The following is an 18607-nucleotide window of genomic DNA, read 5'->3' as shown; positions in this document are numbered from 1 at the left end:
TGGGGCTGTAGGAAACGGATTAAGAAAAAGGGGCGAATTTGCCAGGACACGGGAAAGCCTTGTCCAGCCTCCTGGCTGCTGTGTGTGCGGGGAGGGGAAGGATGGAGGGGTCCCTGAGGCCCCAAGTGCAGAGAGAGAGGTGAGGAGAGGATGTCCTACACCCCAAATGCCACATCTTGCTAAGGTTCCCCCATCCCTGCCCCTGTCTCCCCCTCCTTGTTACCCGACATAGAATTGGAATTTCCTGTTTTCCTGCCTGCCTTCCAGTGTTTTTCCCTTTTCCCAAGGTAAGAGCAGAAGAGTTCAGTCTGAACCCTCCGTCTGCGGGAGGGACAGGGGCCTGGTTCCCTCCCTGTCCTTCTCAGCGGAACAGGCGCCAAGTAGCCAGGGAGGTGCTGAGGAAAAGAGCTTCGGGCTTCCAGGCTGCCATGGATCCTCCCCCAGGGATCTCTCCTCTCTGTCCAGGCCTGTTTTGTATCCCTTCTGGCGCGCCGCCAACCAGCAGTTTTTTTTCCTCTCTCTCTCTCTCTCTGTCGCCCTCTAGGGTCTTCCTGCTGCCACCATGCCTTTGGTCTCCACCCTCCCCCCACGGTTGCTGGAACCCCTCACGCCATAGTTGCCTCGTTCACTCCTTCACTCATTCAAAAAACATCTCAAGGGTGTCTGTTTGGGGAATGCAGAGATAAGAAGGGATGGCCTGGGCTCCAGAAGCTCACAGATTTAGGGAGAGAGAGACCCGCCAACAAATAACTGGATCAAGAGCTTGATACCCTAAAGGCAGGAACAGACCTAGGGCTGGAGGAATCCAGAGGCGGGAGTGGCCACCGCAGCTGGGGATCGGGAAGGCTCCTAGGAGTAGGAGGCAGCTGAGCTGCGCCTGGAACCACGAGCTCTCGGGAACCTGTGGAGGTGGAGAGGGGCCAAGGGGGGCCCGGGAGGAGGGTCCGCTGGAGTCAAGGACAGTGATGGGAGCGGAGGTTGGAGGGTGGCGGCGGGAGAGGATGGCAATTCCAGGTGGAGCCATTCGCCATTCGGAAGCCCTTCCAAGTGCTACAAGCTGGTGGACATGGTCATGGGATCCTCATGGTGGGGCGTTCTGTTTCCTTAATTCAATACTGTGTCCTCAGAGCCAGGAACTGGGCATGGCACATAGTAGGTGTTGAGTAAGCATGTATGGAAAGAGGGAGGGAATGGTCAGGTTTGAATTTTAGTTATGGTGGGAGGGACTGGAGGGGGCCAGACCCAAGCAGGCCAGCTGGTGAGCAGGTGGGCCTAGGAGGGGTTGTGGTTAGAGGCCAGGAGCGGGGGTGGGGCAGAAAAGGAAGTGGCACTGCCTGGTCACCTGGCTGCAGCCTGGCTGTGGGGTGCAGATGAGGAAGGCGGTCCGGCTGGGCAGTGAGGGAGTGGAAGGGGGGAAGGGGAAGGGGCAGCTTTGGGCTCGTGTGAGACAGGCTGAACTTTCATGCCCACCTTGGGGTATGTTTCATGCCCCCATCCCCTCCAAGAGGTGGCATCTCCAGAGCAGGGCCAAGTTTGCTTTCCCTATAGCCCCAAACCCTACCTGAGGCCCAGATGAGGACCTTCTGCCTTCTCCACACTCCCCAGGTACCCAAATCCACAGAGGCCTGGTCTCACCACCTGCCATCCGGGCACCAAGTGTTTTATTAGAGTCCAATTTTTATCCGCACCGCGGAGAAGGAGGGGGAAACAGAGGGGGGAACCCGGACCAGACCCCAGACCCCTCCCCCCACCGGAGCCCAGGGCATCTGCCCTGTTGGGCCGAGGAAGACTTCGTGAGATCCCTGAGGGCCCCGGGAGGAGGGGGCTGGGAGCAGCAGCAGAGGGCTGGGGGCCGCTGCTTCCCCATCCATGCCCCAGGCCAAGGCCCTCAGTCTAGATTCTACCCTTTCTTCGAAGGGGTGTAGCACCCCTCTCTGGAAGAGGAGGAGGAAGTGCTCCCTTTGGCTCCCTGCTCCCTTGGGCAGCCCCAAAGGGCACGTCATCCTAGGCCTGCTGCCATCCGGCCCAGGTCCCAGCCACTGGGCACACCGGGACCCCGAGGCCTGCTCAGTCCGCCGACTGCATTGCTCTTCCCCTCCCAGGCTCCTCCTCCATCTACCGCTTCTCTCTTCCACCTCCTGACCCGAACCCCTTTTGATCTCAGGGTCAGATGCAGCTGTGGTCTGTATATCCCACCTCTTGTCATGCAGAAGGCCTGGCTGGCGTGGCCTTGGCCCAGGGCATGGGGCGAGGGCTGGAGGGAAGAGCCTGGCCTGGAGAGGTGCGACCGAGGGTGAGCTCCCTGGCCCCTCAGGCTGGGGCTTAGGGGCCCACCCAGTCAGGGCACTCTTGGGCCAGGGAAGGGGTCTGGGGAGGCTCTGGGGCCAGCCTCCAGCCCTCAGCCAGGGTCCTCCTGCAGCCGGCTCAAAGGAAGTGGTTCCTCAGCCTGGATGGTGGTGCACCAAGGGTTAGGCCATTCTTCCTCCTGTCTAACTTAGCTCCGGCTTGCTGTCCCATCTCCGTGTCCGCCCAGTGGTAGAGAGGAGCTGAGGGTCCTATGGAGTGGCAGGGGAGGCTCCCAGGTCTGGCACCGTCAAAGGTGTCCCTGGGTCCACTGAGCTGAGGTCCCCAGCCTGGTGAGCTGGCATCAAGCAGGAAGCGGGGCAAGGTGATCCCTGTGTTCGAAACGGCTCTTTGTTCCCTGGACGTGGTGGGTGAGCAGGAGGTGAGGGCGGGGGCCCTCCAGAAGCAGCAGAATCCAGCTCCTCTTTGTCTTCAGGGCCCCCACCCTCAAGGTCTTCCCTGGACCCGGGACCTCTTTGCAGGCCCCCTGCAGCTCCTGGGTCCTGACCCCTCGCCTCTCCCTGTGCCAGGGGGCACGAAACTGGGTCGGCTGGGCTCAGAAGCCCCCGCTCTCTGAGCTGCTCCGGCTGTGGTAGCTGGGACTGGGGGTCCGGGAGGGGCTGCGAGTGCGGCTGCGGGTCCGACTGCGGCTGCTGTAGCTTCCATGGCTGTGGCCTGGGCTGGGGCTCCGGCTTGAGTAGTCGCTGCTCAGGCAGCTGGAGGAGGACGAGGGGCTGGGCCGGTAGTAGGGGATGGGACGTTTTCGGGCACTGCCGGGAGGGAAGAGCTGATTACAGGCCATCCAAGGCCCTGAGCTCTGCCAGTCCTGGGCCCTCACTCAGGCCCTGAGCCCCTCCCCAGCAGTGGCCAGGGCTTCCCTGCCTCAGTTTCCCCTGAGCCTTGACCTTGGAATTCTCCCTGCCTCCACCCCTGCCCCAGCAAGACTGGACATGCAGTGGTCCAATTTTATGTTGACCACTTTGTTTTTCCTCATTGTCTGCAGGGAAAGGGGACCAAGTCTTTGCTTGACTGGAGTAGGTGCTCAATAAAAATCTGTTGAATAAATGCAACTTTTAAGTGTAGACAACTCACATCAGCCAAGCTAAGCAGTGGCTTCTGTGCATGGGAGGGTTTGTGAATATGGCCCACTCCTGCTTCTTTGTTCTCCACAGGATGGAGGATTTTGGTTCTCAGGTCACTCAGAGGGAACAAGAGGAGCCCCCTGGCCACTGCTGCCCATGCCCAAGGCCCTGGCCCAGGCCTGCCGGCCCCCACTCCTTACTCAGCTACCTCCCGCTGGCCCGGAGTTAGTTTGAAGCCAGGAGACTGTGACCCAGAGAAAAGAAAAGAGAGTTAAGGGGGCGACAATGCCCCATTGCGTGGGGTTAATTCTGAGGAAGAAAACAGGTGTATGTTAGTGGGAGGAGGAGGAGGCAGCCTGGGAGGGGGCTGAAGGGGGTGCCAGGTGGAAGGTGTGGAGGCTGTCTTAGGACCCCCTGCTTACGGGGGTATCTGGGGGGGGGGGTGTCCCAAGTCTGGCAGCCTGGCCTCCAGCTCTGATGTGAGAACTGAGGCCCGGAGAGGCACGCTGACCTCCCGTGGCTGCCCAGCGAGGCCAGGGCAGAGCGGGGCTCAGGATTTTGCCTGTGGCGCTCTACCCCGTGTCGGGGGTCTAGGGCTGCAGGGTGACTTCCACAAATGCAGACCATCATCTCACCTGGAGACCCAGGCCCAGACCCTCCAGTCCCGGCAGACTGTGTGGGCAGAGTGGGAGGGACCGGTTCCCCTCACAGCTGCCCCAGAGACCAGACTGCCGGTGCCCCCTCCTCCAAATCCCCCAGGGGGCTGGGAAGTGAGCAGAGAGCTTAGTGAGAAAAGGAGAGGCAGACAGACAGCCGGACAGAGCCAGTCAGCTCACATGGGCATCTCCCCTGCAGCCTGTGGAGAGGGGGTCCACCCGGCCCCCAGGCTGGCCACAGGCCACTCAGCAGGCTGGACCTTGAGATGAAGGAGAAAAGGACACATCATTGCCAGGAGATGAATGTGGGGAGGGAAGGAGGAGGGAGGGGCTCCGAGAGGGATGGCTGGAATCTTCCAGAGCTGAACTCCTTGCCTGCTGCTGTACCCAGACCCCAGAACCGGGCCCCTCCCCTCCATGGCCCTCAGGACGCTTCCCTTCTGGAGGCCTCCCTCCCTCCCCGAAGTGAGCCTGCACCTCTGTCTCTCGGGTCCCAACCCCTCCCCAGCACCTCAGTCCTAGCCTGAGCGCCCTCTTCCCTCTCCCAACCCTCACCTTCTCTCCTTCGGCGCCCTCCCCTCCCCGCACCAGGTGCGCTTGGTCGAGGACCCCCCAAGGTCCCCGCGGCCCGGCCCCGGCCCCTCCGTACCTGGTGATGCGCCGCGGTTCCATGAAGCTGGGCGAGTCCCGGCGCCGCTTGCGGATGGGCGAGTAGCTGCGGGAGCGGCGCCGGGCGCGGGCGGCCTCGGCCTCGGCGTGCCTCGCGCGGCCCTCGCCGTCCTTGTCCCTGCGGGGCCCGGCCCGAGATGAGCGACGCGGCCCGGCAGCCCCGGCCGGTCCCGCCGCCACCCCTGGGCCCGCACTTACCGGCCCAGGGTTTTCTTGGGCGACGGCGAGCGGCTGGGGCTGCGGGCCCTCTTCTCCGCGGAGCGCGAGCGGGATTTGGAGGGCGAGCGGCTGGAGCCCCACGAGCGAGGGTGCGGGTCCGGGCTGCGCGACGAGCTCTTCCCCTCCGGGCCGCCGTGCCTGCCGTGCGCGCCCGGGGACGGGGAGGTGCTGGCGGGCCGGGCGCGCGGGGGCCGCTCCTTGGCCCTGGAGGAGGGGCACGGCGACAGGCTCAGCTGGGAGACAGTGGGCCCCGGGCAGGGGAGGAGCGGGGGGTGGGGGTCCCGGTGACAGGGAAGGGCTCACTTAGGCAGAGAGTGGGCGCCCCGGGGGGGAAAGGACTCAGGAGGGGAAGGGGTTCTATGGGGTTAGTGCGGAGGAGGAGGTTGTTGTGTTGGGGGTCGGGGAGAAGTTCCCGGAGGAGGGAAGGGGGCCCTGGTGGGGGGGAGAGGAATCGGTGAGGAAGACGCTGTTCCGTGCTGTCGAGGGAGAGTGATCATGGCGGGGGGGGGGGGCGAGTACGGGAGGAGGGCGCTCTGTTGTGGGAGGAGGATCTGGATCTTAGCGCGGGGGCGGGTGGACAGGTCGGCTGCGGGGAGAGGGGTCGGTGCTGGGGCGCTCAGTGCGCGGGGAGGGGGTATGACCGGGGAGGGGAGAGGGCTCGGGGGGGGGCGGGGAGGGGAGCCTGGTGCGGGTCCCAGGGGCCGAGCCCGCTCACCGTTTCCCGTGCCCGCCGTGACCTCGCTCGGAGCCGGGCTCGGGCCCGGGGCCGGGGTCGCCGCCGCCCGAGTCGCTGCTGGAGCGGGCCCTGCTGAGCGAGCGCGACGAGCCCCGGGGCGGCGCGGGCCGGGCGCGCCGGCGGCCCCTGCGGCGGGGCGCGGACGCCGAGGACCGCGAGCGCCGCCGCCTCCGCCTCCGCCTCCGCCTCCGCCGCCGCCGCCGCCTGGCCGCCCCGCCGGCCGCGCGGCCTCCTCTGCCCTGCGACGACGGCGCCGAGCGCGGGCTCGGGCTCTCCTTCCCACGCGCGGGCGGCGTGGCTACGCCGGCCTCCGCCTGGTCGCGGGCCCTGGGCGAGGGCGAGCTGGGCTTCTGACGGGGAGAGAGGCAGAGAGGGCACGTAGGGGGTGGAGAGGGGACGGAGAGGGCGACAGAGGCGGGCAGAGACGGAGAGACAGAGGAGACGGAGAATCCAGAGGGGGAGAGGCAGAGGCAGAGCCGAGAGGAAAGAGACGGGGAGAGGTTAGAGAAGCAGAGAGACAGAGCGGAGACAGGAAAGGAGAGACAGAGAGAGAGGACAGATCCAGAGAAGGAGCGAGAGGCCGAGGGGGAGAGAGCGGGCGGGCGGGGTGGGGGGAGAGAAGGAGAGGGGGCTTTCACCGGGCCCAGGCCGGGGGCTGCCAGTCCCGGAGCATCGCACACACGGTTCCCCGCGCCTGCCCTGCCTCTGCCTCTCCTGAGTGTCCACCTTCTGGCCTCAACAGTGCAGCTCATGCAAGGTTCTTGGCATGCAAAACACAAGAGGGACGGAGCGGTGGGGGGGGGGGAGTTGGGCTGTCAGGGAGGGGGAATCCAGGACGGGCACGGGGGCTGGCATTGCCCCCCCCTCGACGGGACGGAGGATCCCGGCAGAGAGAAGAGAGAGGGCGGGCACCGGGAGGCCGGGCCAGGGCCAGCCCACCAGGCCAGGCCGCCCAGCGCTTGGGGGTGGGTGAGGGGATGGAGGGGGCACACGGCACACAGATGGGGGTGGGGGCGAGGCGGGACAACTGAACTCAAAACTGAACCGAAGAAAGGGAGGAAAAACGAAATAAAAAACAAAATCCACAAATGTCATTAGATACCGAAATCAAAAACAATGTCTGAACTCCTGGGGAACTGACATTTTTCTGTTAACATTTTTTCTTTCTTTGTTTTCCGGCCCTGCAGAGATCTGTGGAGCTGTCAGTAGCACCCGACTGTCTTTCTGTTTCTCTCTTTTCTTTTTCTTTCTTTTTCTTTTTCTTTTTTTTTTTTAAGTTCTGATTTTTTAAGTCCCTCTTGGTTAACGTCCACTTACCAATAAAGTGGCACTTCCTCCTTTAGTAGGTAAGATGTGTAAGAGAAGGGAAAAGTGTGGTAGCGTAAGTTCATCATTAGATTCACAAAAATGCAAGAGAGATAGAGAGAGAGAGAGAAAAACGCAACCACCCCATTCTAGGCCGAGAGGAGGCCATGCCACCTCTGGAGGAAGGATTAGCAGTGCCCGGCTCCTCGGGCCTGAGCAGGCACCTCTTGGGTGACCACTGGATAGAGATGTCGAATGTTTTTCCGAAAGTGGAGTCAGGACACAAGCATCGGGCTACAGAAAACCAGAAAGGGCACCTGGTACCGTCAAAAGGGCCCTCCCTGGCTGGGAAGCAGGGGTCTGAGAGTCTGCCACAATCTCACTGAGTGACCCTGGCCAAGTCACTTCCCTAGTCTGGGCCTTAGTTTCCCCATCCACCAAATGAGACGGTCAGGGTCAGGCTTTGCTTCTGGATGTCCCTTCCAGAGCAAATATTCCAGGATTCCCTGACCACCCTCTCCATCCCCCTCCCTCCACAGAACTGACCCTTCCTCCTGTCCTTGGGCTTCCATCCAGTAACAGTTGACTGCCCTTGTCTGTCTGTAAGTCTGTCCCCCATCCCTCCCCACCCCCCAATCACCAGCACCAACTTGACTTTGAGCACCTCCAGGGCCAATGTGGTGTTGGATTCAGCTTTGTAACCTCAGTTTTTATCACAGAACTTGGCATCTAGTAGGGCCTCAGTGCGGTTTGCTGAGGAAGGAAGAAATGCCCTTACAAGGGCCAGGGCCAAACCAGGGAGTCCTAGGAAAGGGGCAGGGTCTGGGTCAAGCTCTTTTGGCAGCCTTTTTGGAGGAGAGAGCAAAACCAGCTGCCACGCCTCAGGGCACGTTGCTGCCAGGGACTGGAAAGAGTGTGGCTTCCTTGGCATGGCCCTGGGTGCTTCCTGGAGGGGGTGGGGGTGTGGCGTTAAGACCTCTCTGTGCTAAGCCTGAATCCCTAGACGAAGAAGTCAGCTCCTCCGCGGCAGGGCACACCTAGCTCTCGATTGGTGGCTGCAGGAGCCAGTGAACACCAGCCATAGCAGGGAGAGCAGCTGTCCAGAGCCAAATGGGCCATGAAGACCTGGGAGAGCCTTCTGTTTAGGGCAGCGGCAGAGGGAGACACAGGCAGGCAGAATGGATATCACTGGGTACCGAGGTGCCCCTTGAGTCCTCTGGCCTTCCTGATCACCAGCTCACCTCTGCTAGGAGAGATGGACGCTGGGCTGTTCCGCCATGGCCCCTCTGAAATGGCAATCCATTCTCAGTAGACCAGGAGACGCTTGTTCTCCCTAACACATAACCCCCTCCACCCCAGCAGGTGGCCAGTGCCTCACAGCGCCCAAGCCCCCAGAACTAGTTTCTGTCATCCAGCATCCTTTTCCCTCCAGAGGAGGCAAATGAGAAAGAAGTCTCCAGGATCCTGAGCACTGAGATCCAAGCCCCTGGGCCAGACTCCTTGTGCTGAGCCGGGTGCTTCCTGCCTAGCATGTCTTGAAGTGCAAGCTCTTCCCCACTTCCCTCTCACCTCCTTCAAGCCAAATGGCTGCTAGAGCCCCAGATGATAGTAATTGGCAAAGTGGACCACCCTGGGATTAGCTCTGATATGAGTTTGCTGTGAAACCTTAAGGAAGTGACCAACTCTGGGAAGCTCAGTTTCCCCACTGGTAAAGTGGGGGATAGCTGGGTCTCTGCTAGGTGGGCCTGTATAGGGGCTGAGAGGTTCGTTTCAGAGAACAACTCTTACTCATGGTCCCCTTACAGATGAATAGGGTCAGAGCAAGGCAGGAAGGCCTGGGGCCCCATGGGTATCTCCCAAGTGCCAGGATGGAGGAGGATGGGAGGATGGCTATGCCGGGTAGGGTGGCAGATAGCACCTCCCTGGGGAGACTTCTAGAGCCAATCTCACCCTTATCCACACATCCCTCCAGAAGCCCTGGAGAAAGAGTCGCTGTGATCCTGCCAGAGGGTGAGCCTCTTCCCCAGCTTGGGTCTCATTCTTCCCAGGAACTGAGGGAGATCCAAGTCCAGACACCATGGAACTTCATGGACGGACAGGCCTGTGGTGGCCAGGGACCCCCAAACATCCCCAGAAGCCTGCTCTTTGTGACTCTTGTCCCTCTTGCCTCTTTCCCCTGGATAATGCCTATCACCCCCCTACCCTAGCAAGAGGTCACCACCTCCAGGAAGCCTCTCCTGATCCTCACCCTGAGTCAGGTGCTCTCTTCTATGATCCCACAGACCCTTGTTCCTTCCCTTAGTATGGACTGTGCCATATGGTTCCTTCCCTTAGTATGGACTGTGCCCTGTGCCAGGGCTGGGGCTACCGTGACCAGCAGGAGCTCCCCATCCATGGTTCAGCTCTTCCCTCTCATCGTTCTGAGTGATCTTCATCAGTCCTCCAGCCTGACAGGCGGGGACTGTGAACCCAGGTCTGCCTGCCTCTCCCCTGGCATGGACACCAAGATGGGGCCTGGTACGGAGGAGTGCCAGCATGTGCTGGCCTAGTGTGTGCATGTATGAATGAATGAGTGAGTGAATGAAGGACCTCGCCTGCCTCTGAGCCCTGCTCCCAGGAGCCCCTCTGCTCCTTGGTACCACCTGCTACCTGACATCTTCTGCTTATGTAAGACATTTTTGAGGGGAAAGATAAGAGTAGCAAGGGACAGGGTGCTTGCCCAGTCCTGGTATCCTTAAGGACAAGAACAAGTGAGCATCTGGAACAGCTACACCCTCTAACTTAGCATGTGAAAATCCTATTTTGGGGGCCCTGGTCACATCAGGTACTCCTTGAAGGTGAGGCCTCCACTCCCGCATCAGGCTGGGACGGAGTCTCCTCCCTCAGACCGGCAGCACTTTCTCCCTCCCTGAACAATTTCCTTGTCTGCCCTCCAGCACCACCCAGGGATGAGGGATACTCTGGTGGGTGAGCTCCCCAGGACCTGCCCCTGGGACCAGCATGGGGGGAGGAGAGCATGAATAGCCAGGCTTTCTCTTTTCAAAGCTGAGGATGGAGGCCCACTGAGGCCTCACGAGGGTTGGGGTGTCAAACTTCTGCAGCGGCTCCCAGGTGGGACAGGAAACAGTTTAAAGGGCAAGTATGGGGAGATGGGGTCCCTGAGGACCTACTCCTGATGTGTACCCTCAGTGTGGCTGGATGAGCTCTGGGCTGGGAGTCACAAGTCTCAGGATCTAGGCCTGGTTCTCCATCAACATCTTGAGGGACCCTGGCCCCTACTGACTGTCCCTTCTGGACCATCTGCACTGAGGGACCCCATTTAGCCCACATTTGGAAGATGGAAGGATGCTGGGGGACTGAGGGAGCCCCTGACTGGGTTGGGTTGTGGTCCAGGCAGGGGGTGGGAGAGCTGAGTATCCCCTCCATCTCTTAAATTGCCCCCACAGAGACTTTACTAAGTAGGTCATCTACATCCGGTAGCTGTTCCTGGCCAGCTCACGTCACCCCTGAAGTTCAACTACCATTACGCCCAAAAGATGGAGCGGTGGGGTTCAGTCCTGGTGCCAGCTGCTGCACCTGCCACCAGGGCAGGACCGTGGGAGCCCAGCAGGCCCTGGAGGGTGGGACAGAGCTCTTTCCTCAGGCCTGACCTCAGCCAGAACTTCTTCCAAGATCTGGAGGCCAAGAGGCCCAGCACAGGCCCTTCCACCATTGCTTGTTGCCCAAGGTGACCCCGGGGACCGGCAGGCGTGAGGGTGAGGGGCTTAGCAGCTACTCCAGAAGACAGAAATCAAATTGGCTTCACCGCAGCATACAGTCCAGGAAGGGAACACAAACTCGGAATGCTAAACCACACAGAAATGCATTCGGACAACAAAATGAGAAAGAGAGGGCGTGAGGGAGGCTTGGGGGATGGGGGCGGGGATGGAGAGGAAGAAGAAGGAGAAGGGGAAGGTGGGAAAGGGGGGAAGAATGAACCAGAAAAGTTGTCAGGAAAAGTCAAGAAAACTAAAGGACAAACCAGGAAACACAGCTTTGTAGCTCATTTGGAGAAAATGCAAGTTACAAATGAGTAGTCATTAAAATAAAGAAAGAAAAAGGGAGGGGGAGAAAACCAACCAGAGCGAGATTGAGAGATTGAGAGAGAAAGAAAACCACATTCAAACCAAGCAGAGTGGCGGGGCTTATCTGGAGATGGGAGCGGCGCACAGCGGAGCTGGGATACCTACCTTCTCAGTGGTCAGGGACGGGAATGCAATAATAAAAAAGAAAAGAAGGTCTCCGCATTGGGAATGCAGAATCGGGGGAAGACAGTGTCTCTAAGCTGCGCTCCCCCTCTGAGTCAGCACAGGGCAGCCATGCGGCTTTCGGCCTAGTCCCCGGGATGGGAGGGGGCTCCTGCCCAGCCATTTCTGTTTGCTTCTTTTTTTTTTTTTTAAACCCACAGGCTCCAAGAGCCAACCTTTCCTTAACCTTCAAACAACAGAAAACCTCCAGAGGGCATGCAGGAAGCAGCTGATGGAAACAGAACCACAGCATGGGTGAAGGAGGGGCTGGCAGCAGGGGGAGAGAGGCCCAAGTCAGGGGAGAGAGATGGCCAGGAAGAGAGAGAGAGACACGGGGAGAGAGACAGACAGACGACAGAGAAACAAACAGAGGCAGAAGGAAACAAAGAGAGAGGCAGGAAGACAGAGGGGAAGGTGGACCCAGACAGAAGAGAGAAAAGCTGTTTAAACAAGGGCAATCAGAGTGGACAGATGGGGTGAAAGGGAATCATGCATTTAAAAGGGAAGGCAACCACAGATTGAATTTGGAGGATTGGCTCAGCCTCAAGTCAACTCCCCTTTCCCCCTGGCTTCAGCATCATTTTAGCAAAATTTATCCCTCCTGTCTTCTGGCTTCATCCTGGAAGAAATGCCAAGATGTCCCTTCCTGTCCTGACTGCCCCACCGCAGCCGTGGTCACTGCTCTTTCCTGGGGGTCGAGAGGGGGGAGGCTGGGATGAGGCAGGTCAGGGAGAGTCACGGGCACCTCTTCTTGGGGTCATTCTAGGCTCCCCATTAAGTGATGAGATTTGAGCCCAAGGCAGCTGCCAGAGAGAGCCCGGGGGCCTTGCTCGGGAACCTCGTCTGCCATCCTCACCAAACAACGAGGCTTCCTTCAACACTTCGGATGCTAGGGGCAGCTGCAGCCAAGCAGGTGCAAACCCTGCACAGCCTTTCTGGCCTATGTGCTGGGAGGGCAAAGCTAGCACCAGTCTGTGTTCTTGGGGGTGGGGGGAGGCAGGTGAGACAGGATGGAAGGGCTTGTTCCGTGAGGTCATCTTACTCTTCCGTCCCACGTTGTGTGACTTTGAGCCACTCCCTTTCCTCTCTGTGCCTCACTATTTATTTCCCTACATGTGTGTGAACTGTGAGGGCGCAGGGCTCCCTGGGTCTCTGAGGCAGCAATTGTGTAGAATCGGGAGAGTTGGGAGCATGCCATTGACATCTGGCGGGGTCATCAGGGGGAACCTAGGAGCTGAGACAACCAGCAGCCACCTCCCACGTCCTCCTCCCCTTGCTCAGGGCTCCTGGAGTGTGTTTTCTATTGACAACCCTCCCACATCTTGGGATCTACCTCTAAAAAGCTGTGTGACCTTGAGCTTGTCACTTGACCTCTCTGAGCCACAGACAGCAGTAAGCAGCAGAACCCAGAAATCCCTCTGGGGCTCGGCCCTGGCCTGGGATGGGACATCTAAGAGATGTGTTGGGAGCTAGCACCCCGCTGGCCTCAGTCTCAAGCCCAGGATGGACTTTTTCTCTTGCCCGGGAGTATCTGGCTTTGAAGCCCTCACCTGAGTTAAACTCTAATCAGGTGCCTTCAGCTCCCTGCTTTGGGGCCTCCCAAGGATCCGAGGCCTGGCAGGAAGGGGCTGAGCAGCCATCTTATTCTAGATGGAACTGAGGAAGTTCAGGGCTCTGGGAAGCAACCTGGGTGACCTGGGAAAAGTCTCTCCCCTTCCCTGGGTCTCCCAGCTTCTCTCCAAGGTTCCTCATAGACTGAGACACAGAATCACCATCTGCACCACTTTTGTTAATTTAAAAGCTGAAGCAGTCCCAGCTCGTGCCCCGGTGTTGAGGAGAGGGCTGGCTGCTGCTGAAGATTTGGCAGGAGCTATTGGTGTGGGAGTCGTGTTTTTAAAGTTATCTTCCCTTTTAAATTCTGATTACAAAGGGAAAAAAATATAGAGAGACATGTATATGACTAATGTTCACTTGAGATTCAAAAACCATCTCTGCATTAGGAGAAGTTCCCACAGTAACACGCACAAAAGCAAAATTCTAGAACAACATAGAAGATAGAAAAAACAAAAAACAGAGAGATACTTTGCATTTCTGTACGTTACAAAAGGGAATAAAAAAAGAAAAGAAAGGAAAAAAAAGGGAATACAAACAGAAACAAAATAACAGGAAAAGTTACATAAACTTCCCCACCCTCTTCCCTTCCGGCTAAACAAGAAATGGAATCACAATATTACCACGTTTCAAATGGGAGGCTAAAAAAAACAAACAAAAACATAGACGGGGTTAAAAAACGGTGAGCTTTTTCTTTTCCCGTTTGTTTCTCTCTCTCTTTTTCTTTTTTTAATGGTAGCGTCCAAGAATACCACCCCACCCTCCAGTACTTTTTCCCAAAGACATTTTTGGTTAATGGCCAAGTCTGTGACCCCAGCCCCTATCTCACCTCCCTGGAATGAGAACTAGTCTCATTTTGCTCCTCAGAAGGGATCTGCAGGCCAAGAGGGGATCAGGTGCGGGTGAGAGGCCTGGGATGTTCTGAAGTCCCAGACCTCTAAGGGCCCAAAGGGTAGGGAGAGGATTTGGGGAGCATGCTTTGTGAGAAGAGTAACAAAGTGCTGTCTTCTAGAAAACTCCCAGGGCGATGCCCAATTTGGTCCCATTTTTTGGGAGGGAGACAAGATGGCTGCCGAGGCTTCCTCCCCGAGGCCAGAAGCTAGGCCGCCTTCCCTGGCTGCTCTCTCCTGCGGTTTAGTTAGTCGCTATGCCATTTTGTCTGCGCAGGCCCTGGGCAGAGGCGGGGTTTCGGGGGGAGGGCCCTGACGGAGAGAACCTGCATTTCTGTGCCTCTCAGAGGATGTGGAGTTCCCACGAGAAGGTGTTTGGGGCATTGTGCTCTTCCCGCTCTGTGCCCATGGGGTTGGGGTTGGGGACGATGTCTTCTAGGTTTGCCCAGATTGGGCATCATCTCTGTGGCCTGTGGCACCAGTCCCTGTCCGGGCCGCCCTCAGCTACCTCTGTGAGCCCTCTCCCACTCCCAAGACAGGGCCAGGGGTATGGGAGGGATCCTCCCCATGTGGCCCAACGAGGTCCCTTGGAGCTCAGGTGCCTGGCGCGCTGTCCAGGTGGGGCAGTCTCAAGACAGGTAATGTCGTTAAACAAAAATTGATCTTGAGACTCAGAGCTTTTTGTCAGCTGCCCTTGACTTTCCTCCCTGAGGCCTTGAGAGTTAGGGTGTTTGAGAAAAGAAAGGGAGTGAAAGGAAACAGCCAGAAATCAAAATGAAACTGACCAACACGTACATGTTTGCTGCTGAGACCTGAGGTCTGGGGAGGGGCAGACTCCCCCCTTTCTGCTGAGGCTCCTGGGGCAGCCTGGAGGTCTGGGGGGGACCTGCAGGCCTGCTCACCCCCATTCCCCTGTGCCCATCCAGTGCCCCTGCCAGCACTGCAGTCCCCTCTCCCTGAGGGGACTCTACCCTGGACTCTAAGACTGACAGACAAAAGGGGATGTGGGCCACCCCCGCCTCCCACCCTGGCCCAGCTCATCTACCTGGGAAAGGCTCTGCCAGCTCCTACCTTCACCACACCTGCCTGTGGCTCTCCAGGAGTTTGTTCGCCTCCTGGGGCGGGGGTGGGGTGGGGACAGTATCCCTGAGGCAGCAGTGACTGCGCTGGGAGATGCCTTAGGAAGGATGGGCCATGGGAAGTGGAGCCCACGGGTTTGAGACACCTGTCCAAGTGTGGGCAGTGCCCGGGAAAGGACAGATTTTCCTTGGAGCAGGGACTTTAGAAATGCAGCTCTGTGGCAGCAAGGGGACTGAGATGGGGGAGGGATCTGGGAGGGGGAGAGGGGCTATGAGGGGCTTGAGGGAGGGCGGGCTTTCCAGCGAGGTAAAGGACTTTGTGGGGAGAGGGAGGCTCAGGGCCCAAGTGATGCCCCGGGGAGGTCCTGACTCTTGAATCCTGTTCCCGATTGCGACCCCTACCAATGTCCATGCTCCCTCCCACCCCAGTATGCCTGGGGGAAGGGAGGCGGGAGGCCTTGTTTCCTTTCCAGCTCTTTACCCAACTGGCTGAGCGCCCCTGTGGTCAACCTTCTCTGGCCTTCAGTTTGCCAAGGTCAAGGGTGCAGGCCCCCCTCACCCTGACACCAGCATTCCTGGCCGCTCGGGTGCGGGGAGGGCGCCTGGGATGGGGGAGCGGCCGGCCCCGCCCCCGTGACGCACTCACTGGCCCCTGCCCCGCGGCGACCCGGCCCGACCCAGCTCCGCCCCGACCCAGCTCGGCGCAGCACGCGCGGCGCGGGAACCTTCTGCAAAGCCAAGCGTACGTACATCGAGCGAGCTGTGCGCCGAGCCGGGGCGGCCCCCGTGAGCTCCGCTGCGCTGCCTGCTGCCGCCGTTCTGCTGGGGTGACCCCCATCCGCTGCCGCCGGACGGGGAAGGAGACCGGCTCCCGCTGGACCGCTGGCTGCCCGTCTTCCGCCCGTCGTCTCGGTGCTTGGGACTCAGCCTACATGGGGGGAGCCGGCTTGGGACGCCCCGTGTGCAAGCGGCCGGTGCCAGGCTCGAAAGGCAGCCCTACCCCCACCCCCGTCCCCTCACTGCGCCGGGAAACCCTGGCATGGAGAGAGCAAGGCCCCAGCCCGCACACTGCCTCGGTTTCCATTCAGGGCCTGGGGCGCCCTTGGGCGCGGGCAGCAGCTCAGCCCTGGTAAATTTCTACCCGCTGCTGGGCTGCTGTCTGTCAGCCCCGCTCCCCAGCCCTGGGGATGGGGGAGTGTTTAAACTGCAGGTCCCCTCCCTCCAGCGGAAAGGGAGCTCAGACCCACCTGAGCGCTCCCAGTGGCCCGCGGCCTACCTGCTGGGTGATCTGGAATCACTGTAATGGGAGGACAGTGAGGGACTGTGGGGGCTGCCGCTGCTGTGGCGATGGGACCTCCGGCCTGGGGACTCTGCATGTGGCCTGGGAAAGAAATCAGGCTGTACTCGAGTTCTGCCCCACCTCCCCAGGGGGGAACCCTGTGAAGGCCTGATGGAGGCCTCTGCTGACCTCCCTGCCCCCCGCTGCTGCCCCCATAGTCTCCCCCCCAGCCCCTCACAATAGTCTCTTACAAAAATAGCCTCATACAAAAATAACACAAACCCTGCGAGCTAGTCCATGTGGTCATTTGTCAGAATTAGGGAAAAGGCATCCTTTTCTGTAGACAGTTCCGGCCCCCCAAGACCTCACTCGCCCCTCAGTTGGTGTTCTTGTGACTGGGATGGGGGGGGGATGCGGGGGAGTCACAAGGACTGAACTTGAAAGGACCCTGGCCTGGGAGGCCACAGGTCTGGGTTCCACTTCCAGCTCTGCCACCGACTCATGGGGGCTCTTGGCTTCCTCTCTGGGTCTGAATTTTTCCTTCTGGGCAGCGGGGACAACATGAGCTATCTTCAAGGGCCTGATTCTGTGATTGTAGAAGGCCAGGTTTTCTGTGCGGTGTGGGGGAGGGACGGGAGCGGGCTGAGGGGCTGGAGAGGGGTGGAGGGTACTCACCTCTTCCTTTCTTTGTTCTTTTCTTTTCTTTTGCTCTTGGGGCTTCGAGATCTACAGAAAGCAGAGGCTACCGTGACAGCACAGCCTGAGCCCTGAGCTGGCCGGGGGAGGGCGGGGCCTTCGAGCTCTGGAGCTGGCTGTGTCCAGGTGTGGATCTGAGATGTGTTCCTCTCTCGTACCGAGACTCCCTGGCTGGCGTGGGCTTGCCCACCCCACCCCACTGCTTTTGTCCCTTTTACTGTGCCAGGCCTTATTGCCTCCTTCTCCTGTAAGTCCTGGCCTGGATCACCTCCTGCCTGGGCCCCAACTGCTGTTCCCTCTGGCAGTGCCATAGGAGATGTGGCTATGGCCCCAGAAGGAGGGGTGACCTGCCCTTTCCTTCTGGCATTGGTCTTGGGATAGGCCCCTCTGATGAGTTGCCGTGGTGGGGGTGGCCCCTCCACACCTCATTTGCGTCCCCCGTGCCCCAGGTTCCCTCAGATGGGGCTCTCTAGGGTAGGGTCCAGGCCTCCTGCCTCTCTGTCCCCTCAGATTGTGGCCCAGCCTCGGGCCAGCTCACCAGGGGTTTAGGAGAGAAATGCTTTCCCTTGGACAGGATGATCTTCCTGCTTTGGGGTTACTCAAACCCCATCTCATCTCATCCAGCACTCTGGGGCGAGCCCCACAGCCCAGCTCCTTCTGCCTTTGACAGATGGACTGAGAAGTTTCTGATCAGGCTTCTCAGGTCTCGCCCTGTAGGTCTCTCAGCCTCACCCCCCCGATGCCACCAGATTCCTGCTCAGTCCCTCTAGTCCTGAACAGATGTCTCCTTCTGACCAAACAATGAGGTGATGCTAAGAAACGCCAGAATGTGTTTCACACAAGAGCAGAGCTGGGTGGGGGGCAGGCCCAGGAGTCCAGAGGTGTGGGTTCTAGAACTCGTGCTGCCTGCTTCGGGCCTCAGTCTCCCCCTCTGGAGCTGGTCTGGCCCTAGCTCACCTCTAGGTCTTTCCCAGGACCGATGGGAGCGGGACAGAGGATCTGTGCAAGCGGTTGGTGACCACTGGGGGGCGGTAGGGGCCCACACTGACCCTGAAGGACCGGAGCGGGGGCACAATGGGGAGAGACGGGAAATTGGAGGGACAGGAGGAGGTGTTTGTTTAGGCTCCTCCCCCACCTTGCAAGTGGCCGTGGGCAAATTCTCACTGCGGGAATGGGATCGGGGACTCTGCCCCTCCCCAGGGCTGCTGGGAGGGGTTCTGGCTCCAGCGCCAACAGTGGGGATGTGACTGCCCCACATCGTCCTTTCCTCCATGCCAAGTTTTCCACTCCTTTCCACACCCCTACCTCTGCCCGGTTCCGGCCTTACACCTCCTCTCCCCTCTGCAATCCATCCTGAGCAAGCCACTGTCCTGCTCGGAGCCCCCTGCTGGCTCCCAGCCCCACCTGAGTGGAGGCTTCATAGCCTGGCAGCCAGGCTTGTTGGGGGCTGATACCTGCCCCGAAACTCCACCTGTAGGCATAGCCCGCTCACTCCGTCTCCTATCCACTGAGCCTTCCTAGCTCAACGTCCCTCTGCCTGTCATGCCCTTTCCCTGCAAGCTTGGGGTCCTGATGCTTCTGCCTTCCCGACTGGCACCTCCACGGCTGCACCCCTTGCACACTGGACCAGTATACTGTGTTGTCTGGGAATTCTTGGGGCCCCCAAGGCAAGGCTGACTCATGGGGCAGGCAAGGGTTGCAGTTGGCCTTCCTCCGCCCCCCACCCTCCAGTCCCCTGTCTGGCTCTGGGGAGGAG

General features: G+C 59.6%; 1 protein-coding gene across 1 annotated transcript in view; it reads right to left on the bottom strand.

Moving 5' to 3' along the window:
• Positions 1-1631: 1631 nt before the first annotated feature.
• SRRM3 (serine/arginine repetitive matrix 3) overlaps positions 1632-18607 on the bottom strand; it is a 34431-nt gene continuing 17455 nt past the window's right edge. The window contains 9 exon segments of the mRNA XM_059895925.1: positions 1632-3113; positions 4262-4294; positions 4296-4341; positions 4731-4868; positions 4949-5173; positions 5685-6055; positions 15627-15804; positions 16153-16257; positions 16831-16881. Coding sequence (XP_059751908.1) covers positions 2556-3113; positions 4262-4294; positions 4296-4341; positions 4731-4868; positions 4949-5173; positions 5685-6055; positions 15627-15804; positions 16153-16257; positions 16831-16881 — 1705 coding nt within the window. The 3' untranslated portion in view covers positions 1632-2555.

The sequence above is a fragment of the Balaenoptera ricei genome, chromosome 15, assembly GCF_028023285.1.
Source record: "Balaenoptera ricei isolate mBalRic1 chromosome 15, mBalRic1.hap2, whole genome shotgun sequence".
In the NCBI taxonomy this organism is placed as follows: domain Eukaryota; kingdom Metazoa; phylum Chordata; class Mammalia; order Artiodactyla; family Balaenopteridae; genus Balaenoptera; species Balaenoptera ricei.
The sequence above is the reverse complement of the archived record's forward strand: the minus strand, read 5'-3'. Positions and strand labels throughout refer to the sequence as shown.